Source organism: Miscanthus floridulus, chromosome 3 (assembly GCF_019320115.1).
Source record: "Miscanthus floridulus cultivar M001 chromosome 3, ASM1932011v1, whole genome shotgun sequence".
NCBI lineage: Eukaryota > Viridiplantae > Streptophyta > Magnoliopsida > Poales > Poaceae > Miscanthus > Miscanthus floridulus.
Window position 1 is genome coordinate 37,592,056 of NC_089582.1, and position 24,922 is coordinate 37,616,977.

At 44.3% G+C, this 24,922-nt stretch overlaps 1 protein-coding gene and 5 pseudogenes across 1 annotated transcript; 2 read left to right on the plus strand and 4 right to left on the minus strand.

Moving 5' to 3' along the window:
• Nucleotides 1–24: 24 nt before the first annotated feature.
• Nucleotides 25–1,220, minus strand: LOC136545473 (uncharacterized; annotated as a pseudogene).
• Nucleotides 1,221–4,116: 2,896 nt separating this feature from the next.
• On the minus strand, nt 4,117–8,584 carry LOC136541576 (putative receptor-like protein kinase At3g47110; annotated as a pseudogene).
• Nucleotides 8,585–11,037: 2,453 nt separating this feature from the next.
• Nucleotides 11,038–11,578, minus strand: LOC136547605 (uncharacterized; annotated as a pseudogene).
• A 1,107-nt stretch (nt 11,579–12,685) lies between these two features.
• On the plus strand, nt 12,686–14,027 carry LOC136543542 (probable cellulose synthase A catalytic subunit 8 [UDP-forming]). The gene is made up of 3 exons (XM_066535961.1): nt 12,686–12,715; nt 13,571–13,921; nt 14,004–14,027. The coding sequence occupies exons 2-3, from the start codon at nt 13,622–13,624 to the stop codon at nt 14,025–14,027; spliced, it is 324 nt and encodes a 107-aa protein (XP_066392058.1). The 5' UTR covers nt 12,686–12,715; nt 13,571–13,621.
• Nucleotides 14,026–14,872, plus strand: LOC136541577 (probable cellulose synthase A catalytic subunit 8 [UDP-forming]; annotated as a pseudogene).
• Nucleotides 14,873–17,405: 2,533 nt separating this feature from the next.
• On the minus strand, nt 17,406–24,456 carry LOC136543543 (receptor kinase-like protein Xa21; annotated as a pseudogene).
• Between the last annotated feature and the right edge of the window lie 466 nt (nt 24,457–24,922).

The window sequence follows — 24,922 nt, forward strand, 5'->3', positions numbered from 1 at the left end:
AACTTATTACAGCTTAATCAAAGACTAATTTAAATGTTGCTGGTACTGAACCCACATTTCTTGGGCGATGGTATCTCTTAAAGCGTTGCCTTGTACTGAACCCACATTTAGGTCATTCATTTGATCACCACTTGGTACAACAACAAAGTTTCTTGGAGGGATATTATTTGGCTGATGATCTAACCATTCCTCATCTCCATGAAGTAATTGGATCAGATTATGGAAGATGGAAGCAGCTATAGGTATCTTTACTTGATTTTCCAACATGTGGAATGTGGCAACTTTTAGAATGGGGAAGCGCTTCTTAAGCACCCCCAAAGCCCTTTCCACATGGTTCCTCAGTAGTGCGTGGCGGTGGTTAAAGAGCTCCTTTGGGTTCTGTGGCCTTCGATGTCCAGCCCTAAATTCTTTCAAATGGTATCGAACTCCTCGATATGGAGCAAGAAAAGATGGAGTATTTGCATACCCTCCATCAACCAGATAGAATTTGCCTGGAGGTACTTGGAAGCCCTTGCTCATAGCTGATCGTAGCACTCTGGAATCTGTAGCCGATCCCTCCCATCCACTAGAAATGAAAGTGAAGTTGAGATCGAAATCACATGCCACCATCACATTAATGCTTAGTGTGCCCTTCCTATTTCTAAAAGGAGAAGCTTTCTTAGGGGCTATGGAAATAGGAATATGAGTTCCATCAATGGCACCTAGACAATTCTTGAAAAATGGATAGAATCTAGGATTGTCTTGGATTTTTTATGCACTTGATTAGGATCAAGAGCTTGAAGGTAACAGTGAGAGAGTGCGGGAATGACCACCTTGAAGAAGTGGTTGATGTGATGATGGAAGGTGTCATTGTTGTGCCCAAAGAACACTTGGAGATCCTCATATGAGGCATTGTGACTTAACATGTATAGGAAGAAACCCAACTTCTCCTCCACAGTTATCCTAGTATCAACAACAAGCCTTTTGCTTCTAAGATAATTTACCAATTTTCTAAAGATGCGTGGTTCCATCCTAAATGCAACTTGACATTTCTTGACATGTCCCTCGAGGAGTCTACGAACTTTAACCTTGCATGTTTCTTCCGAAGTATGACGTTTCTTCTTTTCCCCTCTTCTAGCAGAACTCATAAGATATAAGGCGGGGAAAATAAATAGCATCATGTCATCGTCTTCTTCCTCCCTCTTTCTAATACGATCTCGTAGTGAGAGTCGCATTGCAGGACTGAAGCATACAATTTTATAGTCATATAGAAGCTAAATATTATTAACCATGTCATATAGAAGTTATATTATTGACCATGTCATATAGAAGCTGTAATAAAGATTATAGTCGTCTTATAGAAGCATATATAAACTTATAGTCATATAGAAGCTTTTGGAGTACCTTTTGGAGTTGGTACCGGATCCCAAGAAGGCGGAGGTTCACCTTCCCCAACTCTAAATGGTGCTGGAGAGATCTACAAGTAACAAGAAACAATTTGGCAACTCAAGACATCATCTAGATAATAATACAAGTAACAAAGTGAGCTAATAGGCTAGGTATGTCAACTTCAGTCTTCACTACAGACTGAAACAAAGGGAAATTCCTTTCCCTGGCGTGTGTTCGCAAAAAAGAGCAAATCAAAATAAGTTTGCAATGTGAATTCACTCAAAAGGAGCAGAGGTGTAGCTCCATATCTACTTGCATTGGCTGACTACCCTACTTTTCCAAGGTTTTCCAATAGTTTTCCATAAGAGTGCAGCATGCTCTTTTTTTCTAACAGATAGCTAATGCTACAGCAAGGTAGCAGTCCAACATCAGGAGCAAGCTAGCACCTCCCTGCAGCAGTCCAGAAACATCAGTCCAGAAGCAACAATCATAGGGAATGCGTAAATGCTACAATTGACAAAAGCACAAAAACAGACACCAGAAGTCCAGAAATACATCCTGATCATCACTAACTAGGTATTTCACTACTAGTACTCATGTTTAGAAACGTGATTAACAGTCATCACCCATCCAAGAAACTGCAGCCTAGGGTTGCTTTAGAGCAAATGACGTAGTAGCAGCAAGAGATGAGGCTTCTATTTAAAGTTAAAATTTGCAATAAAATTAATCTCTCACATGACCACAAGCATATAGAGCACATAAAGAAATAAGCTGTCGCTAGTTGTTGCAGAGTTACCACTGAATCAAGCATAGTAAATACTGTACGCACAAGAAGTCATGGAAAAATATTGTAGATTCCAATTCCTCCAGTCTGTGACTGTGAGGCCAACACAGAGAGGAGATGAGAGAAAAGTAAGTGCAAAACAGGGGTGGAGGAAGGTAGAGCTTGAGCTGTTGCCAAAAGCTACAAAGTCAATGGCAATGGGTTCCTCCTCCTCATCCGAGCTACAAGTAAGCGCTTTCTCCCTGCTCGTCCTGCTCCCCTCCTTTACATCTCCTACCACCTGACGACCAAGAAGAAGCCCACCACCCATGGCCTCACCGCACACCCGCTCCTGGCCCACCTCCTAGCGTTCCTCAGAACTGCCACCGCTTCCTCGACTGGTCCACGGACCTCATCATCGCCAGCCCAGACCTAGCGACGGATGGAGCGTAGGCAAGCAAGAACCCTAGCGCCAAGGAGAGAATGGGGCAAGAGAGACGAGGGCAATGCGTTACCGGCGAGAAGGCAGCGGAGAACGTGGACGTTCGATGGGAAGCGGTCGCCGTCGCCTCATGCTGCGCCGTCGTGTCCCCTCGCGATGCCCCGCACCGTCGCCTCGTGCCGCTCCGTCGCAAGTCGCGAGTCGCGTGCCGCGCCATCGCCAGGATAGGTTCCGGACGTAGTAGGGTCCGTCTCCATTCCGGGCCAGAGGGGGGGGGGGGAGGCCCGGATTGACCTGTTTGCATTCCGGGCCGTATCTAACCGAACGGCCATTCTTGATCCGGCCTGGCTTTGAACCGGGCCTATTCGATCTGGACGGATCAGGCCACGATCCGGGCCGTTCCGGGTCAAAACGAAAGAGCCCTAAAGATAGTTGGTTGCCAAGGAGGCCAGCCGGGAAATGTTCCCAAGAGACGGCGGGATGGTTCCGGTGATGCTGTTGTTCGCCAGCTCTAGAACCGAGAGCGACGGCATGACGCCAATCTCGGCGGGCTGATTCGGATCACACGGAGACTAGTGCAGCGGCTGATGTTGCTAGGAATGCGGCCCGCCAGCATGTTCTGCATCAGGTGAAGTCTCTGGATCCCTCCCCGCAGTCCGTTGAAGGTCAGGTTGAGTGAACGCGGGAAGGTGAGGTTGCCGATGGCAGGGGAGAACGGGAGACGGTGCCGTCCAGCCCCTGCGAGCTGAGGCTCAGAGCGACCACCCGCCATGGCCCACGGGTGTCTCTTCTTGCCGCAAGTGACGCCCTCCCAGCTGCAGTGGCTGCTGCTCTGGTTCCAGGAGGACAGCGCACCAGAGTGGCTGGAGATCTTGGCCTTGAATGCAAGAAGAGCTCCCTCGTCGTCGCCATGGCCTGAGGAACACAAGGCTGCTGCTGCTGCACTGGTTGTCGCTGCGGCGGAGATCAGCAGGAGCAGTTGCAGCAGGCGCCTGCAGCTGCAGGCTCTTAGTCTTAGGGGCAGCATGGCCGGCGGCGATGGATTTTGATTTCTTACGTGTCGGCACAGAGCTTGGTTTCTTTGCATTGGCTGACTATGATACGCTCACAGCTCACGCTCTGTGACTAATCATTCTGTATAATATATGCTTGCTGCCTGTTGTGTCGTCTTCGTAGTCTATGCTGGAGACTTCAGTTTGCGACCAAGGTTCATGCTGGAATGGACCGTTGGTTTGCAATTTGCAATTAGCCTTGTTTGCATGCATGTGTATCCACTTCAATCCACATGTGTTGAACTGGATGGAATGGAACTTAGTTTAATTCCACTCCAATCCACTTCAACACATGTAGATTGAGATAAATACATGTGCATCCAAACAAGACCTTAGAATGACCAGGTGACGTGGGTTGATATATTAATAAAAGGAGATATTACAGCTGGAAAAAGAGAAGCAAATATATAATATAGACTTCAACAATACATTTAGAGAAGCATGATAGTATAAGGTAGTGGCGATTAATATGAACTAATAACACCACTTTATTATTGAGTAAAAATATATTTATCTCTGATAGCATGCATCTCTGCATCAGCATCGTTCATTGACAGTCGCTCCCTGCACAATTGCTTTGAACAAAGGACACCAAGCTGAATGACGGCCGCCAAACATTCCCTGGTTCTTGTTATATGCCTTGTATCATTGCTATTGTTTACTCCATCATGCAACCAGATGTTGGAATCTGCTATCTCCATAACCTTGTCAGGAAGAGCTGCCTCGGCATAATAATGCAAGCTTATCCCATCTCTAAACATATCATCGGTCGGGCTCTTCCCTGTGAACATCTCGATCAAAGTGATGCAAGACTAAACACATCTCCAGAAGTTGACACCACAAGTCCTTCTCCATATTCTGTAGTGAAATAAAATATGAGAATACATAAGTATATATGTATAAAACTCAAAGACTACTTGATGTGCGTCTTACTACTAGTAATTGGATAATGCTATTGGAGCTTCCACACTAGTGCTCACAAGGCTAGACATAACTAAAAATAAATTCGAGATGTTCTCTCAAAAATAATATGCATTTGATATATATTGCTTTCTAAAAATACACACCTCTCCCATTATAAGAACATTCTTAAATGACTATTTCTATCTTGTATATTTAAATTACCAGCATATGACATTGCGAAAACTAACTTAACACAACCCCTCATCTTCATCTAAATTGTCCATAACGCCAACATGAAAATTTACATATAGTAATAACCATTAAAATTTGCTTCTGAATTACGCACTTGTACTGTTATTATAAACATTTTAAAGTAATCCTAAGTCTGAATCTAATAGCACATATCTGTTATTTTTTTAAACTATCTAAAAATTAACCATATATATTTTCCAAGTTATCCACTTATGGTATAAAGGCATGATGTGTCTCACTATGCAGGCAATGGGTACATGTTTGAGGGAAGCATTGAATATGCCTGTTTCCATGTCCAACGCATAGTGGAAGGTAAGATTCAAACTAAAGGCAAACATATGAGCAAATGGGAAAGAGCAAAGATAAGCAATTTTATTGAGCTCTAACCCAATTATCCATGAATTTATGATTTATTTTTTAACCACGCTGAAGCACATATTGATTAGCTAATAGGGATATATTCTATTATTTGTAGCATGAAACAGAAAAAAAGCTTGAGTTACCTGGAGCAATATATCCAATGGAACCTCTTATTCCTGTGGTGCTACTGGAATTCACAGGATGGTTGCTTGGTGCTTCATCTAGAACTCTAGCAATGCCAAAATCTCCTACACGAGCTCTCATGTCCTGATTGAGAAGAATGTTACTTGGATGTTACTTGGCTTGAGATCGCAATGGATGATCGATGGCTGGCAACCGTTGTGAAGATAGTGCAAAGCATCCACAATGTCCACAGCGATATCCAACCTCTGTGACAAGCTGAGTGCTCTGTGTCCATTTTGGCCATCCAAATTTGGATGGATCCATCGATCTAAGCTGCCATTAGCCATGAACTCAAAGACTAGTGCTCTGAAGTCTTGATCCTGGTGGTTGATGCTAGAACAACATGTAATGATCTTTAGAAGGCATGTGTGCCTCACTCTTCTTAGTGCCTCACATTCAGCCTGGAAGCTTTTGTAGGACCCTGATTGTTGGAGATGAAACACCTTGATAGCGACGACAATGGCTTGATTTTCTAGCGTGCCCTTGTATATTGTACCATATCTTCCCTTTCCAAGCACATTTACTTCTGAAAATCCATCTGTTCCTTTCAATATATCATTGTATGGAACTATTGGAAGCTCTATCTCTGCAAACTGTGGTTGCAAATCTTTCTTCGGTGCTGCCTTGGACTTTCTGTGGTGAAATCCAGCCCAAACTAGAAAAAGTAAGATGGGATTTCCTATTGTTGGGATTGTTATTAGAAGAAACTTGGGTATGCCTTTGCTATTCTTTCTTGCATGAAAGCTTGAGCATTTTGGCAGATGGAGCTGTGGTATCCCCCCGCACAATGCATTGTTACCAACAATTGATAGTCCAGTCAAATTTTTGAAAACTCCTCCTTTTGGTACTTCACCTTGCAAACTATTGTATGACAGATCTAGACGAAGTAGCGATGTTGAATTACCTAAAAGCTCTGGGATTGTTCCGGATAAATTGTTGTGGCCAAGATACAACTCTTGTAGGTTGGTAAGGGTAGCCAGGTTGCCAGGGATGCTTCCATCTAGTTTGTTGTCCGTCAAATTAAGTACAGTCAAGCCTGCCATGTTCTTGAACGTAGCAGGTATGCTTCCTTGGAACGAGTTGCCATCCATTGAGAGGATTTCCATGACCCTGCAGTTGCCAATAGTATCAGGTATCTCACCTGACAGTTTGTTTCCTGATAGGAAGAGCTGTTCAAGATGTACCAAACTACCAACTTCTAACGGAAGTGGTCCCTCCAGCATGTTGTTAGAGAGACCGAGATACATCGAGATCGATGGCAGCTCCATAATTTCGTTAGGAATCAAGCCAGTAAGGTTGTTATTTGAAAGAAGTATAGGGAAAAAGTTTGCTCAAGTTTCTAATGCTGGGTGGAATTGGCCCCTCCAAGCTATTGCCGTCTGCATAAAGTTTAAGTAGACTAGAAAGGTTTCCGATGGAGGATGGTAGATGTCCTAATAGGTAGTTTGAACTGAGGCCTAGCATCTGCAATCGTGTAAGCTTCCCGATGCTTTCAGGAATGACCCCAGTGAGTAAGTTTTCGCCAACTTCAAGCACCTCAAGACCTGCCAAATTTCCAATATCTGATGGGATGACACCGGATATGTTGTTGCTTGGAATCTGTAGCCACCGGAGATTAGTGGACAAATTAGCCAGAGAACCCGGCAGCTTCCCTGAAAACTTGTTCCATCCAAAGGACAGGTGCTGTAATCTGCTACAATTCGCCAAAGAACCAATAAATTCCCACTCTTCCTCGTTGTTTGCCTCTAACATGTTGTGATGCAGAGCAAACTTTTGAAGTTGTTGCAACCTGCCCAATTCAGCAGGAACAACTCCAGTAAAATTATTAACTCCCAAGTCAAGAAGCTGGAGCCTGGAGAGGTTGGTTAGCGATGGCGGAAGAGCTCCAGTAAATCGGTTTCCTGCAATCCCAAACTGTTGGATGCTCGGAAGGCTTTTCCCCAGGTCAGATGGTAGATGGCCATGGAGCCGGGGTTTACAATTTCGGCGAAATATCACCGAAATTTTCAAAATATCGTCTTTTTCGCTGAGGTCCGAAATTTTTTTTTATCGGTCAAAATTTTTCGGTTAAATTCATCTTTCGCTCTAAAATTACACTAAACCACACTAAAATGACCCTCCATATCATCTAGTCTTATCAAAGCCCTAAATTTCTTCAAATTTATTTAATTTTCTCACTCACACATTGGACGGCACTAGTATATGTAGCTCGCCCACCGTCAGCACACTGTATTACCGCGGCTCTACTTCTGTGATATATTATGTTATTTCGTCGATGTTATATAAATTTATGATGAATGATGGATTATAGAGTTTTTCTAGTGAAATGATGCCAAATTTGTTTAAAACTCAATTTAAATTTATTTAAATTTGAACCGATAATTTCGAAATTTCCGAAATTTCATATTTATCGCTGTGGACCGAAATTTTTTTCTTACCGGTATTGTAAACCCTGCATGGAGCTGGTTGAAAGCCGCATAAAAGATATAAAGAGATGACAGGTTGAATAGGGAAGGAGGGAGCCGAGCGGAGAGATTATTAAGGGAGAGCTGAAGGAAACCAAGATACGGATTGTTCCCGATGCCTGCAGGGATCGATCCGTCAAGATAGTTGGCTGCCAAGGATAGCATGGTCAGCCGGGAAAGGTTCGTAAGAGAAGACGGGATAGTTCCTGTGATGCTGTTGTTTGACAGCTGTAGAACTGAGAGCGATGGCATGTTGCCAATCTCGGCTGGGATGCTTCCCTGCAGGCCTATGTTGTGTTGGATGCGGATCTCACGGAGGCTGATGCAGCGGCTGATGTTACTTGGGATGACACCAGTGAGCGTGTTTTGGACCAGGTAAAGGCGTTGAAGGCGCCTAAGGGAGCCGATGCTGGCAAGGATCTCACCGTGAAGACTGTTGTAGCTCAGGTTGAGCAAGCGCAGGAAGGTGAGGTTGCCGATGGCGGGGGAGATGGTGCCGGCGAGCCCCTGGGAACTGAGGTTCAGGGCTACCACCCTCCACGGGTGCCTCCTGCCGCAGGTGACGCCCTCCCAGCTGCAGTAGCTGGTGCTCTGGTTCCACGAGTCCAGCACACCTGAGTGGCCGGAGATCTTGGCCTTGAAAGCCACAAGAGCTCTCTCGTCGTCATGGTCATGGCTTGACGGATACAAGCCTGCAGCTGCACTGGTTGTGGCCACGGCGGAGGTCAGCAGGAGCAGCTGCAGCAGATGCATGGTTGTTAGGAGTAGGAGCTGCATGCCCGGTAATGGCTTTTGGTTTATTGCGTGGCAGCGTAGAGCTTGGTTCCTTTGGCCGATGATGATTGATGAGAGAGATATATAATCGCTGAAAGCGCATATGGCAGATGCATTGTCTCAGCTAAGGTACCGTTATTCCTTCATGGAATGGGAAGTTCCTCCGCCTTAGTGTCAATGAGCTGTCTAATCGTTCTGTGCGCTGCCTAGTCAACTTGTTTTATGCTTCTTTAAGACTTTATTATCTGTTCGTAAATGCACAATGTCCTACGTGGCGTGCCCCAAAAAAATGCACAATGTCCTACAAGAAAGTTTGCAAACCTACCTTTTACCATTAATTTAGGAAATGTTCATGCGAAAATAATATTATTGTTTCTAATTTTTTTCACTAGTGCATCAAACCGTGCTGCCACACGGGCTAGATTCTTCCATAAGAGCTAACTTTGAGATACTTTAGCAATAGAAAACCATGTTTAATATATGTTAAAATTACAATTACTACATTCAATTAACTTTTATTTGAATCCAGAGCATCACACATGTTTAGAATTGGCATTTTGGCATGTCTAAGAGAGATCGTTGTGCTTTGCTAATAGTGGTCATTAATTTGGTTCCACGGTTGGATATTTTCTTTTTCTTCCTTTTTTTGTGCCCCATCTGAATTTGTACATTATATGGGCGTGTTTGATATCTCTCTTTACTAATTTAATAGTGTGGATAGAAATATTAAAATATTATTATGATAGATGTGGATAGTAGATACAAATTTAGGGAGTATTTTGAATTATAGTTCATAATGCTAGAGTCATATTTAACATATCTAATAATACTTTTTTCTTATAAAACATAACACATTATATTGCTATTATTGACGAATTTTAGAGCGCCATACGAATTAACGTGAAAGCAGTTAATCCAAAAATATTATTTTTAATTTTGAAGCTAACCCAATTTTTTTATGAGAGATTGTAGTGAATTTATTGGGATGTTTCTGGTAGTTGGTCCTAACCACATTTATATATGCATTGTACAGCACAATAGAAGGTCCTAGAGACCGACTGATAATTAGGCCACTCTCCGTGGATACTTTTAAGGTGTTGTTTCCCATACTTTCATGTCATATAAAATGAAAAATAAAACTTAGATAAACACCCACTCTCAATACAAAGTTTTATTCTATAGTTTTATAGGTATTTAATTTCATGACTCATAGATAGTTGGTAATCGTGCCAAGAGAGTTTCATCATTTATCCTCACTTCATAAATACAATTCATCAAAAATACCTCTGTGACAAACTATTTAATGCAAATAACACTCATACAAAACTCCACTAAGACTGGCCTAATAAAAAAATAGAAGGTTGTCTTGGGAGGCTAAAAAGATACTCCTGTATATTCTTTTACTCCTGTATATAAATACCAGGGTTATTTGGATCGGTACCATTACAATTCTCAGAACTCTGAGATGTACCATTAAAATTCATCTATTTTGAGATCTACCATTATAATTCATCGTTTCACTGAGTTTCGCCATTTTCTACGTCTTCCAGCTGTTTGGGCCCACTGGCAGTCGTATGCGCAATGTTCTCTTTTCTGTATGGATGATTTTGCCCCTGTCCGAAGATGAAAGAGCCCTGCGCTGCGCCCGTGGCCCCATCTCTCAGTCCCTTCTCCTCCTCGCGCTCACTCTGTCTCTCACTCTCTCATCCTCCCGACGCGGCGACGGCGGGGGAACCCTAACCCTAGCCGTCGGCGTCCTGGAGCCCACGCCCGCGCCTAAGTCAGCCGCCGCCGGCGGCCAACTCCACAGCCGCCCGCGCCCGAGATGTCCTCCCATGGCCCCATCTCTTGGTCTGTAGGCTCTGCTCCGTGGCTGCACCTAGCTTTTGAAGCCATCTTTCGATCCATTGAAGAAGCGTACCATCTATTGATTGTCAGTAAGGAAGAAGACATCTTGGATCTACATCTGCCATAATGACTGAGTTAGCAGTAGCAATTGCTTTGATGTGAATCATCAGTTTTCTCCTAGGTTCTAGGATGAAAACACCAAGGTCGGCTTTCCTCATGTGCTGATTAGCTTGATTAGGGGTAATTGCTGCGTCGGTGTAGAGCTTAGTGTAACCTCCATAATGCATTGTTACACTTGTTACATCTTTACATGTAAGATCTATACCCATACATCAACAATTTGATATGTAGTCTGTAACCAACATTGACATTTATTTATTTTTTGTTAACAGTTACATCTAAAGCTATTGAACACTGAAAAGATGAACACAAGCTTTGCTCAAACATGGCGACCACAGATCAAGTTAAGCTACCATAGATCAAGTTGAGCTCACTGGAAGCTAACCACAGATTTGTAACTTAATCAGAAGGTTTGGACCTCATCAGTACACAAAAGTAACAGGGAGCCACAGCTCTAACACAACCAACCCACACTTACATTAGCTGACTAACACACATTCTAGCTGTTCACTTCCACATGACAGCAACAACAAATGCACCAATCAGGACACCTACAAAGCCAAAAAAAACCAGCGATACAACTGAACAATCAAGCACAATATGACATTTCTTCGTGTCCAGCTCAAGCTTCGGCTCAGCAGGTTGGACCTTCAGTTTCCACAAATCAGCTACAACACTATCCACAATTTGCTTCAACTCTTGCAATTCTTCCTTCAACTCGGCATAACAGTCAGCTTATGTCTCCTTACCGGTCTGCAACCGGCGTTCCTTTGCTTCCAAGGCCTCAATCTTCAACTCTGAGCAGATGAAGCCGTAGGTAGTATGATCACCCTGCACACAAAAAAGCATCAATCAGAGTAGCATCAAGAGACACAGTGAGGTCAACAATGTCAAGAATCCTAACCTTAATGTTGTATGGGCACGTGAGAAACCACTGACCCTTTGTCGTCGGCTGCTTGCTCTGGATCCAGACCAAAGGAACATGGCAATAAGGGCACTCTCTTCTACCGCTGCCCGTCGCGCTCGAGCCCGTCGAAGGTACCTTCATCGGGCTTCCTGTCCACTGCCCGGCCATGGCTTCAAAAGCTAGGCGCAGCCACGGAGCAGAGCCTACAGACCAAGAGATGGGGCCATGGGAGGACAGCTCGGGCGCGTGCGGCAGTGGAGTTGGCCGGCGGCAGCAGCTGACTCGGGTGCGGGCGCGGGCTCCAGGACGCCGGCGGCTAGGGTTAGGGTTCCCCGCCGTCGCCGCGTCGGGAGGACGAGAGAGTGAGAGACAGAGTGAGTGCGAGGAGGAGAAGGGACTGAGAGATGGGGCCACAGGCGCAGTGCAGGGCTCTTTCATCTTCGGACGGGGGCAAAATCATCCATACAGAAAAGAGAACAATGCGCATACGACTGCCAGTGGGCCCAAGCAGCTGGAAGACGTAGAAAATGGCGAAACTCAGTGAAACGATGAATTATAATGGTAGATATCAAAATAGATGAATTTTAATGGTACATCTCAAAGTTCTGAGAATTGTAATTGTACCAATCCAAATAACCCTAAATACAAACACTTAGGGTTTCCTGTGTATCTAATCTCTCTCTCTCTCTCTCACGCTACCCTCCGTCTCCCTCAGGCCCGAGCGTTGTAGTTCTCAGTACAATATACAACTTTTCAGCTGAAAAGTTCTCAATACAATATATTTTGGTGGTTTTGAAAAATGTGTTCATGCTGTCATTTTTTATTTGTCAGGCGCTGGATTTGATGACGAGAAATCAATTCTTATGTCTCAAATGAGCTTGGAGAAGAGATTTGGCCAATCCACAGCTTTTGTTGCCTCCACTCTGATGGAATATGGTGGTGTTCCTCAGTCTGCAACTCCGGAATCTCTTCTGAAAGAAGCAATCCATGTTAAGACGGTGTTTAGGTGGGGGAATTTTGGATTTTAGGATACTGTAGCATTTTCGTTTTTATTTGACAATTAGTGTCCAATCATGGTCTAATTAGGCTCAAAACGTTCGTCTTGTGATTTCTAACCAAACTGTACAATTAGTTTTTTTTTGTCTATATTTAATGCTCCATGCACGTATCACAAGATTCGATATGATGGATACTGTAGCACTTTTTTGGAATTTAGCCTGCCAACTAAACACGGGCTAAAGTTGTGGCTATGAGGACAAGACTGAACGGGGAACTGAGGTAACGTGAGAATCCTCACATAAATACTGTTTTGATTTGTCCTGTGGAAACAATAGGGGGAAAGCCACAGATATAGGCTGTGTTTAGTTGTAGGAATTTGGATTTTGGGGCTACTGTAGCACGTTCGTTTTTATTTGGCAAATAGTGTTTAAACATGGACTAATTAGGCTCAAAACGTTCGTCTCGCAATTTCCCACCAAACTGTGCAATTAGTTTTTCTTTTCGTCTACATTTAATGCTCCATGCACGGGCCGTAAACATTCGATGTGACAGGTACTGTAGCAACTTTTTGAAAGTTGGGGTGGAACTGAACAAGGGCATACATTGGGAACTGGGGTAACGTGCAACCTTGAGCACAGAATCTGAATCTGTGCTAGACAGCCAGGAATGCAAAATTTTCCCGAATCCCGCTTGAGGCTCGTTTAGTTGGCGAAATTTTTTAGGAAATGGTATAGTAGCACTTTCGTTGTTATTTGGCATTTAGTGTCCAATCATAGTCTAATTAGGCTTAAAAGATTCGTCTCGTGAATTTCGTCTAAACTGTGTAATTAGTTTTATTTTTTATTTATATTTAATGCTTCATATATGCGTCCTAAGATTCGATGTGACGGGAAATCTTGAAAAATTTTGGGAACTAAACACTGGCTTGGCCGATAACCAGAGCAAACTCTTCCTTAAAATCTTCAACAATAAGAATAAAATGGAGAAACCATTCAATGCAAAACATGGATGCAATAAATGTTTTGGAGGGGGAAAAATCTGTTTCTGCTCTTGCCTTTCAGAGCACAGTTGCTGTTCTATTATTGCAATTTGAAAAGCTTTTGTTAATAGTAACAAGTTTATTTCAAATTGCAGATTGGGTGGATCTATGGTTCTGTGACAGAAGATATTCTTACTGGATTCAAGATGCACGCACGAGGCTGGTGGTCAATTTACTGCATGCCTAAGCGGCCACCTTTCAAGGGATCTGCTCCCATCAATCTTTCAGATCGTCTGAACCAAGTGCTCCGGTGGGCTCTTGGCTCTGTGGAAATTCTTTTCAGCCGGCATTGCCCCTTATGGTACGGCTATGGAGGACGCCTGAAGTTCTTGGAGAGATTTGCTTACATCAACACCACCATTTACCCGCTCACGTCTATCCCACTTCTCATTTATTGTATTCTGCCTGCCATCTGTCTGCTCACTGGAAAGTTCATCATTCCAGAGGTAAGTATGGGTTACATAAGAGTGTTCTTTATTACAAGGAGCATTGAACAACGATACTGATGGAATCTATCTTGGAATGCAGATTAGCAACTTCGCTATTCGCTAGTATTTGGTTCATTTCTCTCTTTATTTCAATTTTTGCCACTGGTATCCTCGAGATGAGGTGGAGTGGTGTTGGCATTGACGAGTGGTGGAGGAATGAACAATTCTGGGTCATTGGAGGTATCTCTGCCCACCTTTTCGCAGTCTTCCAGGGTGGTGCTTGCTGGTATCGACACCAACTTCGCTGTCACCTCAAAGGCCTCAGATGAAGACGGTGACTTTGCGGAGCTGTACATGTTCAAGTGGACGACCCTTTTGATCCCGCCAATGACCATTCTGATCATCAACCTGGTCGGTGTTGTTGCTGGTATCTCCTACGCGATCAACAGCGGTTACCAGTCATGGGGGCCGCTCTTTGGCAAGCTTTTCTTCGCCTTCTGGGTGATTGTTCACTTGTACCCATTCCTCAAGGGTCTCATGGGTCGGCAAAACCGCACCCCGACCATCGTGGTTGTCTGGGCAATCCTGTTGGCGTCCATCTTCTCCTTGCTGTGGGTTCGCATCGACCCGTTCACCACCCGTGTCACTGGCCCAGATACTCAAACATGTGGCATCAACTGCTAGGAAAGTGGAAGGTTTGTAGAAACAGAGAAATACCACGACCCGTGTTTTTGAGAATACGGATGTGCCACTGCCACCAATTGTCCGTTAAGTTATAAGCAAGTGGCGTTATTTACAGCTACGTACAGACCAGGGGATATTGTTTATCACAAAGTTACTTGTGTTGATATGCATTCTTTTGTTGATATAAGTTATACTACTTTGTGGAGAGTGGCTGACAGACGAGTTTTGTAATGTTATGAAGAACAAAGAAATAAGTTAGTTTGCATTATTCTTTCGATTTCCAAATGTTCTCGTCTCCTGGCAGTATTTAATTCGTGAATTTTAGATCAGAACATTCTTTATTTACATAATCGGTCTAGTGCTCAAGATTCAACCTAATTGGCTGATGCTAGAAGAGTAAAAATATTTGTACTTCAGTAAGTATTAATGGGCTGCTGAAAAAGATCAAAGCAGGCATGTGTACTGTATACTGTATAGTAATGAAACATTCACCCTGTTCGTTTAGGCCTGTTTGACTTATATGCCGTACTTTTTCAGTCAACGAACATTATTTTTCTCTCACATCAAACCAGCCAACCGTACTTTCATCTATGGCTTATCAGCCAAACAAGTCCAAGCGAACAGGACGATTAACTGTAAGATACACATTGGCATTAAACTGTCTTGCCTATATGATCGGGATCATTTGATTTCTTAAAACTATTGTCTGCTACCTAAAAAATGAATGATAAACATTTGGTTGTATTTCCTTACTACTAGGACAGACCATTTGGCTGTATTGCCTCGTTCCTCCGCTAATCAAGCTTTGGTGCCCTTAAATCCCGCACGCGCCCGAAGGAACATATACGATTCTCCATCCGATCGATCGTTTGCAGTTGCAGGTGGATCAATCCGATCTTCAAGCGCGAGGCACGTACGGCAAAGGCATCACCTGGCAGACGGCGATCCGATCCTCGAGCGCGAGCCGGCACGCCGCAGCACCGGGCGGACGGACGGCGATCCGGTCCTCGAGCGGAGGGAGGGAGCTCGCACGGGGCAGAGCATCATATTGAGCCCACAACAATGGGTTACGACATTAGGGAAAGCTGGAGGGTGGTTTGTAACAAATGGGATTGTAGGCAACACCGAAATACAATTAACTGTACGTGAGCTCAACATCAACGTATGAAGCGCGTGTACGGAAATACTCTGCAGCCGGCGTCCCTCTCGCGTCCGTCAGTCCAGATGCTCCAGCTGAGCCTGTGAACCGGCCCACAGGCTTCCCCTCACCACATACAGAGTACATGGTTTATTAAATAAAAAAAGAATTTCCTCAAAAAAAATTAAATAAAAAAAAAGAAAAAGGAAAGAGCGATACTTTCCCATTCGCAACAGCCGCATCCGCCGCGGCGTTTTCCACCCCGGCACCACGCACGCCCGGCTGCTGCTCCTGCCGCGCCACCGGCTGCTCCTCCTCTTCCTGCGCGTCCGCCCCGCCAGCTGCTCCTGCTCCTCTTCCTGCGCGCTCGCCCTGCGAGCTTCTGATGCTGCTCCTCCATGCGCCCGCTCTGCTGCTCCTGCTCCGCTGCCTGTCCCATGTAACGACGCCAACAGGCGCCGCAAACGCAAGGAGAAGCATCATGACCTGGCGCGGAAGCCCTCCGGCCTCGCCTCCTGCTATGGTTGCGGTGCGCTAGCGCCCCCATACAGACGGCGGAGCAGGCCGCATTGAGATCCGATGCATGTTGCAAAGTGTAAAATTCAAATGTTTTAGGGGTACGTTGAAAGTGTTTCATACAGATGTCGTAAAAGTAGATCGGGATGTTGCATATGTTGCAATTGTTATACACATATGTTGCAAGCGTCTATCCCCAATGTTTCATCTATTTTTTCAGACGTACGTTGTAAGTGTGTTTATCTGGAGATTGCATATGTTGCACACATATGTTGCAAGTGTTTTATTTGGATGTTATGTATGTTTTCAAGTGTGTTTTTAAATGTTTTCGACGCATGTTTCAAGTGTTTTATTTGTCTTTTTTTTTTATATTGCAAGTGTTGTATCTAGATGTTTCAAAAGTAGATTGAGATGTTGGACATGGTGCAATAGTGCTTCAAGTGTATATCACAGATGCTTCATTTATTTTTAGACGTATGTTGCAAATATTTCATCTAAATATTGTAAAACTAGATCTGGTGTTACACATGTTGTAGTGGGAATCACCTGCTGTAGACGCCTGCTTGCAGTTGCTGGGCCCCGTGCATGCGTGTGGGAGCGGAGGGGGCGAGCAGCAGGCGCGGGAAACGGAGCGGGCGCAGATCGAGACGTGGCCCCGCGTGGGTGTGTATGCACAGGAAATGGAGCGCGCGGGCCCCCACGTGAAGTAGGCGTGTGGGCAGGCGCAGTAGACGGGCGTCCGGATGCTAGCGCCCAATCGGACGTCCGGGTGCTAGCAGCTCCACTTGGTTATATAGCAAATTGTAATGACAAGTTTACAAATAGACGAATAGTGTAAAGGCGTCATGACGTTTATACTGGCATGATTCCAGGTAACATTTTCTAACCAATGATAATGCCTATTAGCCTATGACATAAGACAACACAACACAATTGATAAAATCTTGTACAGATCACCCCCAAAATCATCAAATATGTATATTTTTTACATAACAGGAGAGGTTGCTTTGTGGATAGATATATTAATAAAAGAAGATATTTCAACTGAAAAAAGAGAAGCAAATATATTACAGACTTCAACAATACATTTAGAGAAGCATGGTAGTATAAGGTAGTGGTGATTAATATGAACTAACACCACTCAATTACCGAGAAAAAGTATATTTATCTCATCTCTGCAGCAACATCGTTCATTGACAACCGCTCCGTGGGCAATTGCTTTGAACAAAGGACACTAAGCTGAATGACGGCTGACAAACATTCCCTGGTTCTTGTTATATATCTTGTATCATTGCTATTGTTTACTCCATCATGCATCCAGATGTTGGATCTGCTATCTCAATAATCTTGTGAGGAAGAGCTGCCTTAGCATAACAATACAAGCTTATTCCATCTCTAAACATATCATCCGTCGGGCTCTTCCTGTGAACATCTCGATCAAAGTGATGCCAAGACTAAACACATCTCCAGAAGTTGACACCGCAAGCCCTTCTCCATATTCTGTAGTGGAACGAAATATGAGGAAACAAAGGTATATATGTATAAAACTCGAAGACTATCAACAATTGGATAATCCTATTGGAGCCTCCGCCCTAGTGCTCACAAGACAAGCCATAACTAAAAATAAATCCGAGATGTTCTCATTAAAATAAAAGGCATCAGTCATCAATTCAGTATTCTATAGTTATCAATGGTGATAATATGCATTTGGCATATTGTGCTTTCTAAAAAATTGCACACCTCTGCCATTATAAAAGCATTCTTAAATGGCATTTTCTATCTTGTGTATTCAAATTACCAATATATGACATTGTGAAAACTAACTTAAAATAACCCCTCATCTCCATCTAAATTATCCATTATGCCATCATGAAAAATAACATATAGTAACCATTAAAAATTGCTTCAGTTATTACAAACATTCTAAAGTAATTCTGAGTCTGAATCTAATAGCATGCATCTATTGTTTTTTTTAAAAAACTATCTAAAAAGTAACCGTAATGATTTTCCAAGTTATCCACTTATATGGCATAAATGCATGATGTGTGTCACTATGCAGATGATGGGTACATGTTTGAGGGAAGCATTGAATATGACACTTTCCATGTCCAACGCATAGTAGAAGCTAAGATTCAAACTAAGACAGACATATGAGCAAATGAGAAAGAGCAATTTTGTTGATCTCTAACCCAATTATCCATGAATTTCTGACTTACTTTTTAACAATTACTAACCCACGTAGCAGCACATATTAATTAGCTAATAGGGATATATGCTAGTTGGTGAAAGCCGGACAGGAGTGAATCAGAAACTGGAGTTATGGCGGGAGACTTCGGAGTCCAAAGGTTTTAGACTCAGTAGAACTAAAACTGAGTATATGAGACGTGACTTCGGCACTACTATTCGGGAGGAGAAAGATATTAGTTTAAAAGGTCAAGTAGTGCCTAGGAAGGACACCTTTCGATATTTAGGATCAATGCTACAGAGAGATTGGGATATTGATGAAGATGTTAGCCATAGAATCAAAGTAGGGTGGATAAGTGGCGCCAAGCATCTGGTGTCCTATGTGATAAAAGGGTACCACAGAAGCTAAAAGGCAAGTTTTATAGGACAACGATTAGACCTGCTATGTTGTATGGTGCAGAATGTTGGCCTACAAAAAGACAACATGTTTAACAGATAAGTGTCGCGAAAATACGTATGTTGCGTTGGATTTGCGGTCATACAAGAAGGGATCGAGTTCGGAACGATGATATACTTGATAGATTAGGGGTAGCACCAATTGAAGAAAAGCTTATCCAACACCGGTTGAGATGGTTTGAACATGTCCAATGGAGACCTCCAGAGACACCGGTGTATAGTGGAATCCTAAGCCAGGATAGTAACATGAAGAGAGGCAGATGAAGACCAAAGTTGACTTGGGTAGATTGAAAGGTCCTTGTTTAGTTTTGGTAATTGAGTGACAACTTAGGTGGACTAATTGTGTTTATATGAGATACACAGGTGATTAGTCCATAGGTACATGTGTGTGAGCAACATATGCCATGAAGGTGAAAATGGCTTGGAGATGTTGCAAAGCTCACACATGTGATGATGAAGGAGCTTAAATGCACATGAGACATGACATTGAGTCATGTGATCAAGGTGGAGAAGATCAAGACAAGACTTGGCTTGATGGACCGGTTGCAAGCGTGAAGGGCAAGTCGAAGGCTTTGGAGTGATGGACCGTGTGGCGGTGAAGCTTGAGCAAGACTTGGCGCCGATGGACGATGGCAACGGTGAAGAGCAAGTAAAGTCAAGATCGATGAACCAATATGATCATGTGATGATATGAAGTGGATCATATCATTGTTGATCGTGTTGGTGCATGTGTTGCATCGACATTGAAGGAGATGGAATGGAATGCGCAAGGCAAAGGTATAACCTAGGGCATTTCATTTCACCGGTCATAGGTGTGTAGAGAAGTTTATGACCGGGTTTAGGATAGATGGCCGTACTATCAAGAGGGGCAAACTTGTTTGCATATCGGTCATCTAGTGCCACTCGAGTGATCTAACTTTGCATTGTCGCTACGATCGAGTGGCGTGGCAAGTTGAGTGGCTAACATCCTTTGGGAAATGATTGTGAAAATGCTAACATACATACACATGGTGGTGTACACTTGGTGGTGTTGGCACATTTACAAAGGAGGTGGTGTTTGTAGGGGTGAGATGGGTTTGGGTCCCTCTCTCCCTCCCGCCGAGCTTGCTCGGCGGGATTCGGCGATTTCGGGAAAATGGAATGCCTATTTTCTATTGCGTCGGATGCAAATTCTTGTGGTTAGCACACTTGAGCAAGGGTGAAGAGAATGGAGAAGATGCTGGCGTCGGTCAAACTGACCAGACGCTGGATCTGAATGCACCGGACGCTGGCAGGCTGCGTCCGGTCGCGCTGACGTACGGTGACGCAGTAGCTGGAGTGTGACCGGACGCTGGCTGCGTCCGATCGCGTTCGACCGGACGCGTCCGGTCATGCTCGAAAGCTTACTGGAAACGACCGGACGCTGGGGGTTCAGCGTCCGGTCAGTTGGGTGCTGCTGCGTCCGGTCAGGTCAAGTGACCGTTGGAACCGGGACACGTGGTCGTCTGTGAGCGACCGGACGCTGAGGTCCAGCGTCCGGTCAACACGACCGGAGCGTCCGGTCAGCCCGACCGTTGCCCAGTGAAGGGGTAACGGCTAGTTTAGCCCTTGGGGCTATAAATAGAAGTGGCCCTCGGCCATGGTTGGTGGGGAGCACCTTGGGGGACTTTGTGTCCATGCTTGAGAGTGCTTGGGAGCCCTCCATCACACATATACTTGATAGTGATCATTCGATTGTGTGAGTAAGCGATTCTAGTGCGATTGCATTGTGAGGTTGCATTGAGTGGCACTAGGTGATCAAGTTGCAAGCCGGTGGTGCTTGTTACTCTTGGAGGTTGCCACCTCCTAGACGGCTTGGTGGTGGTCTCCGTTGAAGCGCGCAAGAAGCTTGTGCGGCGCTCCGGAGAAGTGCTTGTGAGGGGCATTGTGCTCGCCCCGCGGGAGCCGCGAAGAGCAACTCTAGTAAAGCGTGTCATTGAGCTACCCTCACTCAAGGGGTAGGTTCTTGCGGCGCCCGACGTGCGGGCTTAGCGGGTGATGCTAATTAGCCGCCGAACCACCAAGTGAGCGGTCGACACAACGGGGACTAGCGTGTTGGCAAACACGTGAACCTCGGGAGAAAAATCATCGTGTCAACCTTGTTCTTCCCGTTGGTTTGCATCCCCATTACACAAGCTTGCCATTACTTTTATACATATTAAGCTTGTGTAGTTGCTCTTGTAATTAGATAGCTTGTGTAGCTTGCTAATTACCTTCTTGCTTGTGTAGCATAGAAGTAGCTCCCTTGCGTGGCTAATTTGGTTTTAGTAACCTTGTTAGTCACATTGCTTAGTTTGTGTAACTAAGTATTTGCGCTCTCTAATTAGGCATTGGTTGCCTTGTTATTGAGCATTGCTAGTGAGCATCGTTAGCTTTGTGCTTTTGCTTACTAGCATGTGTAGGAGCTCCCTTGTTGCTCAAAGTACTAGTGGCATAGGTTTGTGTAACCTTGCTCCTAGAATTGTTTAGGAGAGCTCTAGCTAGCCCGGCACCTTTGTTGCATATTTGTTATCTTTGCAAGGTGCTAGTGAACATATATAGCGAGGTATAGTCTTGGCTAGACCGATAGTTTTAATTCCGCATTTGTATCGGTTAGCCGACGCGATTAAGTTTTAGAAAAGACTATTCACCCCCCCTCTAGTCGCCATCTCGACCCTTCATAGATGCAATAAAATGAGACTTGAAAGGATGGAATATACCTAAAGACTTAGCCTTAGATAAAAGTGCTTGGAAAACAGCTATTCACGTGCCTGAACCTTGATTGCTTCTGCTGGGTTTCAACTCTAGCCTACCCCAACTTGTTTAGGACTTAAAGGCTTTGTTGTTGTTGTTGTTGTTGTTGTTGGATATATGCTATTATTTGAAGCATGTAACAAAATAACTTGGGATACCTGGAGCAATATATCCAATGTAACCTCTTATTCCTATGGTGCTACTGGAATTCACATGATGTTTGCTTGTTGCTTCATCTAGAACTCTAGCAATGCCAAAATCTCCAACACGAGCTCGCATGTCCTAATTGAGAAGAATGTTACTTGGCTTGAGATAGCAATGGATGATCGATGGCTGGTAACCGTTGTGAAGATAGTCCAAAGCATCCACAATATCCACAACAATATCCAACCTCTGTGACAGGCTGAGTGCTCCTAGTCCATTTTGGCCTTCAAAATTTGAGTGGATCCATCTATCTAAGCTGCCATTAGCCATGAACTCAAAGACTAGTGCTCTGAAGTCTTACCCTGGTGGTTGATGCTAGAACAACATGTAATGATCTTTAGAAGGCATCGGTGCCTCACTCTTCTTAGTGCCTCACATTTAGCCTGGAAGCTTTTGTAGGACCCTGATTGCTGGACATTAAACACCTTAACGACGACGACAATGGCTTGACTTTCTAGTGTGCCCTTGTATACTATACCACATCTTCCCTTTCCAAGCACATTTGATTATGAAAATCCATCTGTTCCTTTCAGTATATCGTTGTATGGAACTATTGGAAGCTCTATCTCTGAAAATTGTGGTGGCAAATCTTTCTTCGGTACTGTCTTTGGTGAAATCCAGCCCAAACTAGAAAAAGTAAGATGAGACTTTCTACTGTTGGGATTGTTATTCTAAGAAACATGGGTATCCCTTTCCTATTCTTTCTTGCAGAAAAGCTTGGACATTTTGGCAGATGGAGCTGTGGTATCCCCCCACATAACGCATTATCATCAACAATTGATAGTCCAGTCAAATTTTTGAAAACTCCTTTTGGCATTTCACCTTGCAAGTTGTTGTAGGACAGATCTAGGCGAAGTAGCGATGCTGAATTAGCTAAAAGCTCTGGGATTGTTCTGGATAAATTGTTGTGGCCAAGATACAACTCCTGTAGGTCGGTAAGAGTAGCCAGGTTGCCAGGGATGCTTCCATTCAGTTTGTTGTCCGTCAAATTAAGTACAGTCAAGCCTACCATGTTCTTGAACGTAGCAGGTATGCTTCCTTGGAATGAATTGCCATCCATTAAGAGGATTTCCATGACCCTGCATTTGCCAATATTATCAGGCATCTCACCTGACAATTTGTTTCCTGACAGGATTAGCTGTCCGAGATGTACCAAACTACCGACTTCTAATGGAAGTGGTCCCTCTAGCATGTTGTTGGACAGATCGAGAAACATTGAGATCGAGGGTAGCTCCATAATTTCTTTAGGAATCAAACAAGTAAGGTTGCTATTTGACAGATCTAGGGATAAAAGTTTGCTCAAGTTTCCAATGCTTGGTGGAATTGGCCCCTGAAAGTTGTTGAAGCCTGCATAAAGTTTAAGTAGACTAGAAAGGTTTACGATGGAGGATGGTAGTCTTGAGAGGTAGTTTGAATTGAGGCCTAGCCCCTGCAATTGTGTAAGCTTCCCAATGCTTTCAGTTTCAGGTATGACCCCAGTGAGTAAGTTTCTGCCAAAATCAAGCATCTCAAGACCTACCAAATTTCCAATATCTGATGGGATGACACCGGATATGCTATTGTTGGAAATCTGAAGCAACTGGAGATTAGTAGACAGATTAGCCAACGAGTCTGGCAGTTTTCCTGCAAACCTGTTCCATCCAAAGGCTAGTTTCTGTAATCTGCTACAATTCGCCAAAGAACTAATAAATTCCCACTCTTCCTCGTTGTTTGCTTCTAAGATGATACCAACCAGAGCAAACACTTCAAGATTTTGCAATCTGCCCAATCCGGAAGGAACAATTCCAATAAAACTATTGAATTCGACAAAAAGACCCTGGAGCCTGGAGAGATTGGTTAGCGACGGTGGAAGAGGGCCAGTAAATCGGTTATTTGAAACCGCAAATGTCTGGATGCTCGGAATGCTTTTCACCAGGTCAGTTGGTAGACGGCCATGCAGCTTGTTATTTGCCACAAAAAAGTAATAAACAGATGATAGGTTGAACAGGGAAGGAGGGAGCAAACCAGAGAGATTGTTAGCAGAGAGCTGAAGCCACTTGAGATATGGATTGTTGCCGATGCCTGCAGGGATTGATCCCTCAAGATAGTTGATTGCCAAGGACAACGCGACCAACCGGGAAAGATTGCCAAGAGACGACGGGATGGTTCCGGTAATGCTGTTGTTGTCCAGCGCTAGAACCGAGAGCGCCGGCATGCTGCCAATCTCAACGGAGGCTAATGCAGCGGCTGATGTTACTCGGGATGACACCAGTGAGCGTGTTTTGAACCAGGTGAAGGCCTCGGAGCCGCCGGAGGGAGCCGATGCTGGACCCTGAAGGCTGTTGTAGCTCAGGTCGAGTAAGCGCAGGAAGGTGAGGTTACCGATAGCAGGGGAGATGGTGCCGGCGAGCCCCTGGGAGCTGAGGTCCAGAGCGACCACCCTCCACCGGTGCCTCCTGCCACAAGTGACGCCCTCCCAACTGCAGTAGCTGGTGCTCTGGTTCCACGAGTCCAGCACGCCGGAGATCTTCACCTTGAAAGCCACAAGAGCTCCCTCATCACCATTATGTCTTGGCGAGGAAGCGGTTGCAGTGTTGGTTGCGGTGGCGGAGAGCAGCAAAAGTAGCTGGAGGAGCAGCATCGCTGCTGAAGGATTTGAGTCAGGGCAGAGAGTGGTTTCCTTGCCTGATAGGCTTGATAGCCTTATGTTTTGAGCTCATGAAGTACGTCAAGAGTTTCATAAATGCATACACAAACAACGTACGCATGCAGAGTGCTTGTGCTTTTGGGGAATTTTTAACTGGCCGAGTGGATTAATTCCATCATGGATCGGTACCGGTGCAAGTCCGGTCAAAAGTATCTGTTAGTGAAGTGAAACTCAATTATGGGTCGTTCAATTACCGGTTAAATAAATTAAAGTGTCTGTTAGTGCAGTGTTGAAAAAAGGAAAGTGCAGTTTTGAAAAAGGAAAGCTAAGGGAGGGGGCAGGCAACAACTTTACATGTTCAAATCCAGTCTTTTCTACCCAACATTCCTGCCCCTGGCCACCCCTTCCCCATCCTATCCAATAAGATGGATTGAGTGTGCCGGGATGTTTTTTTCATCAA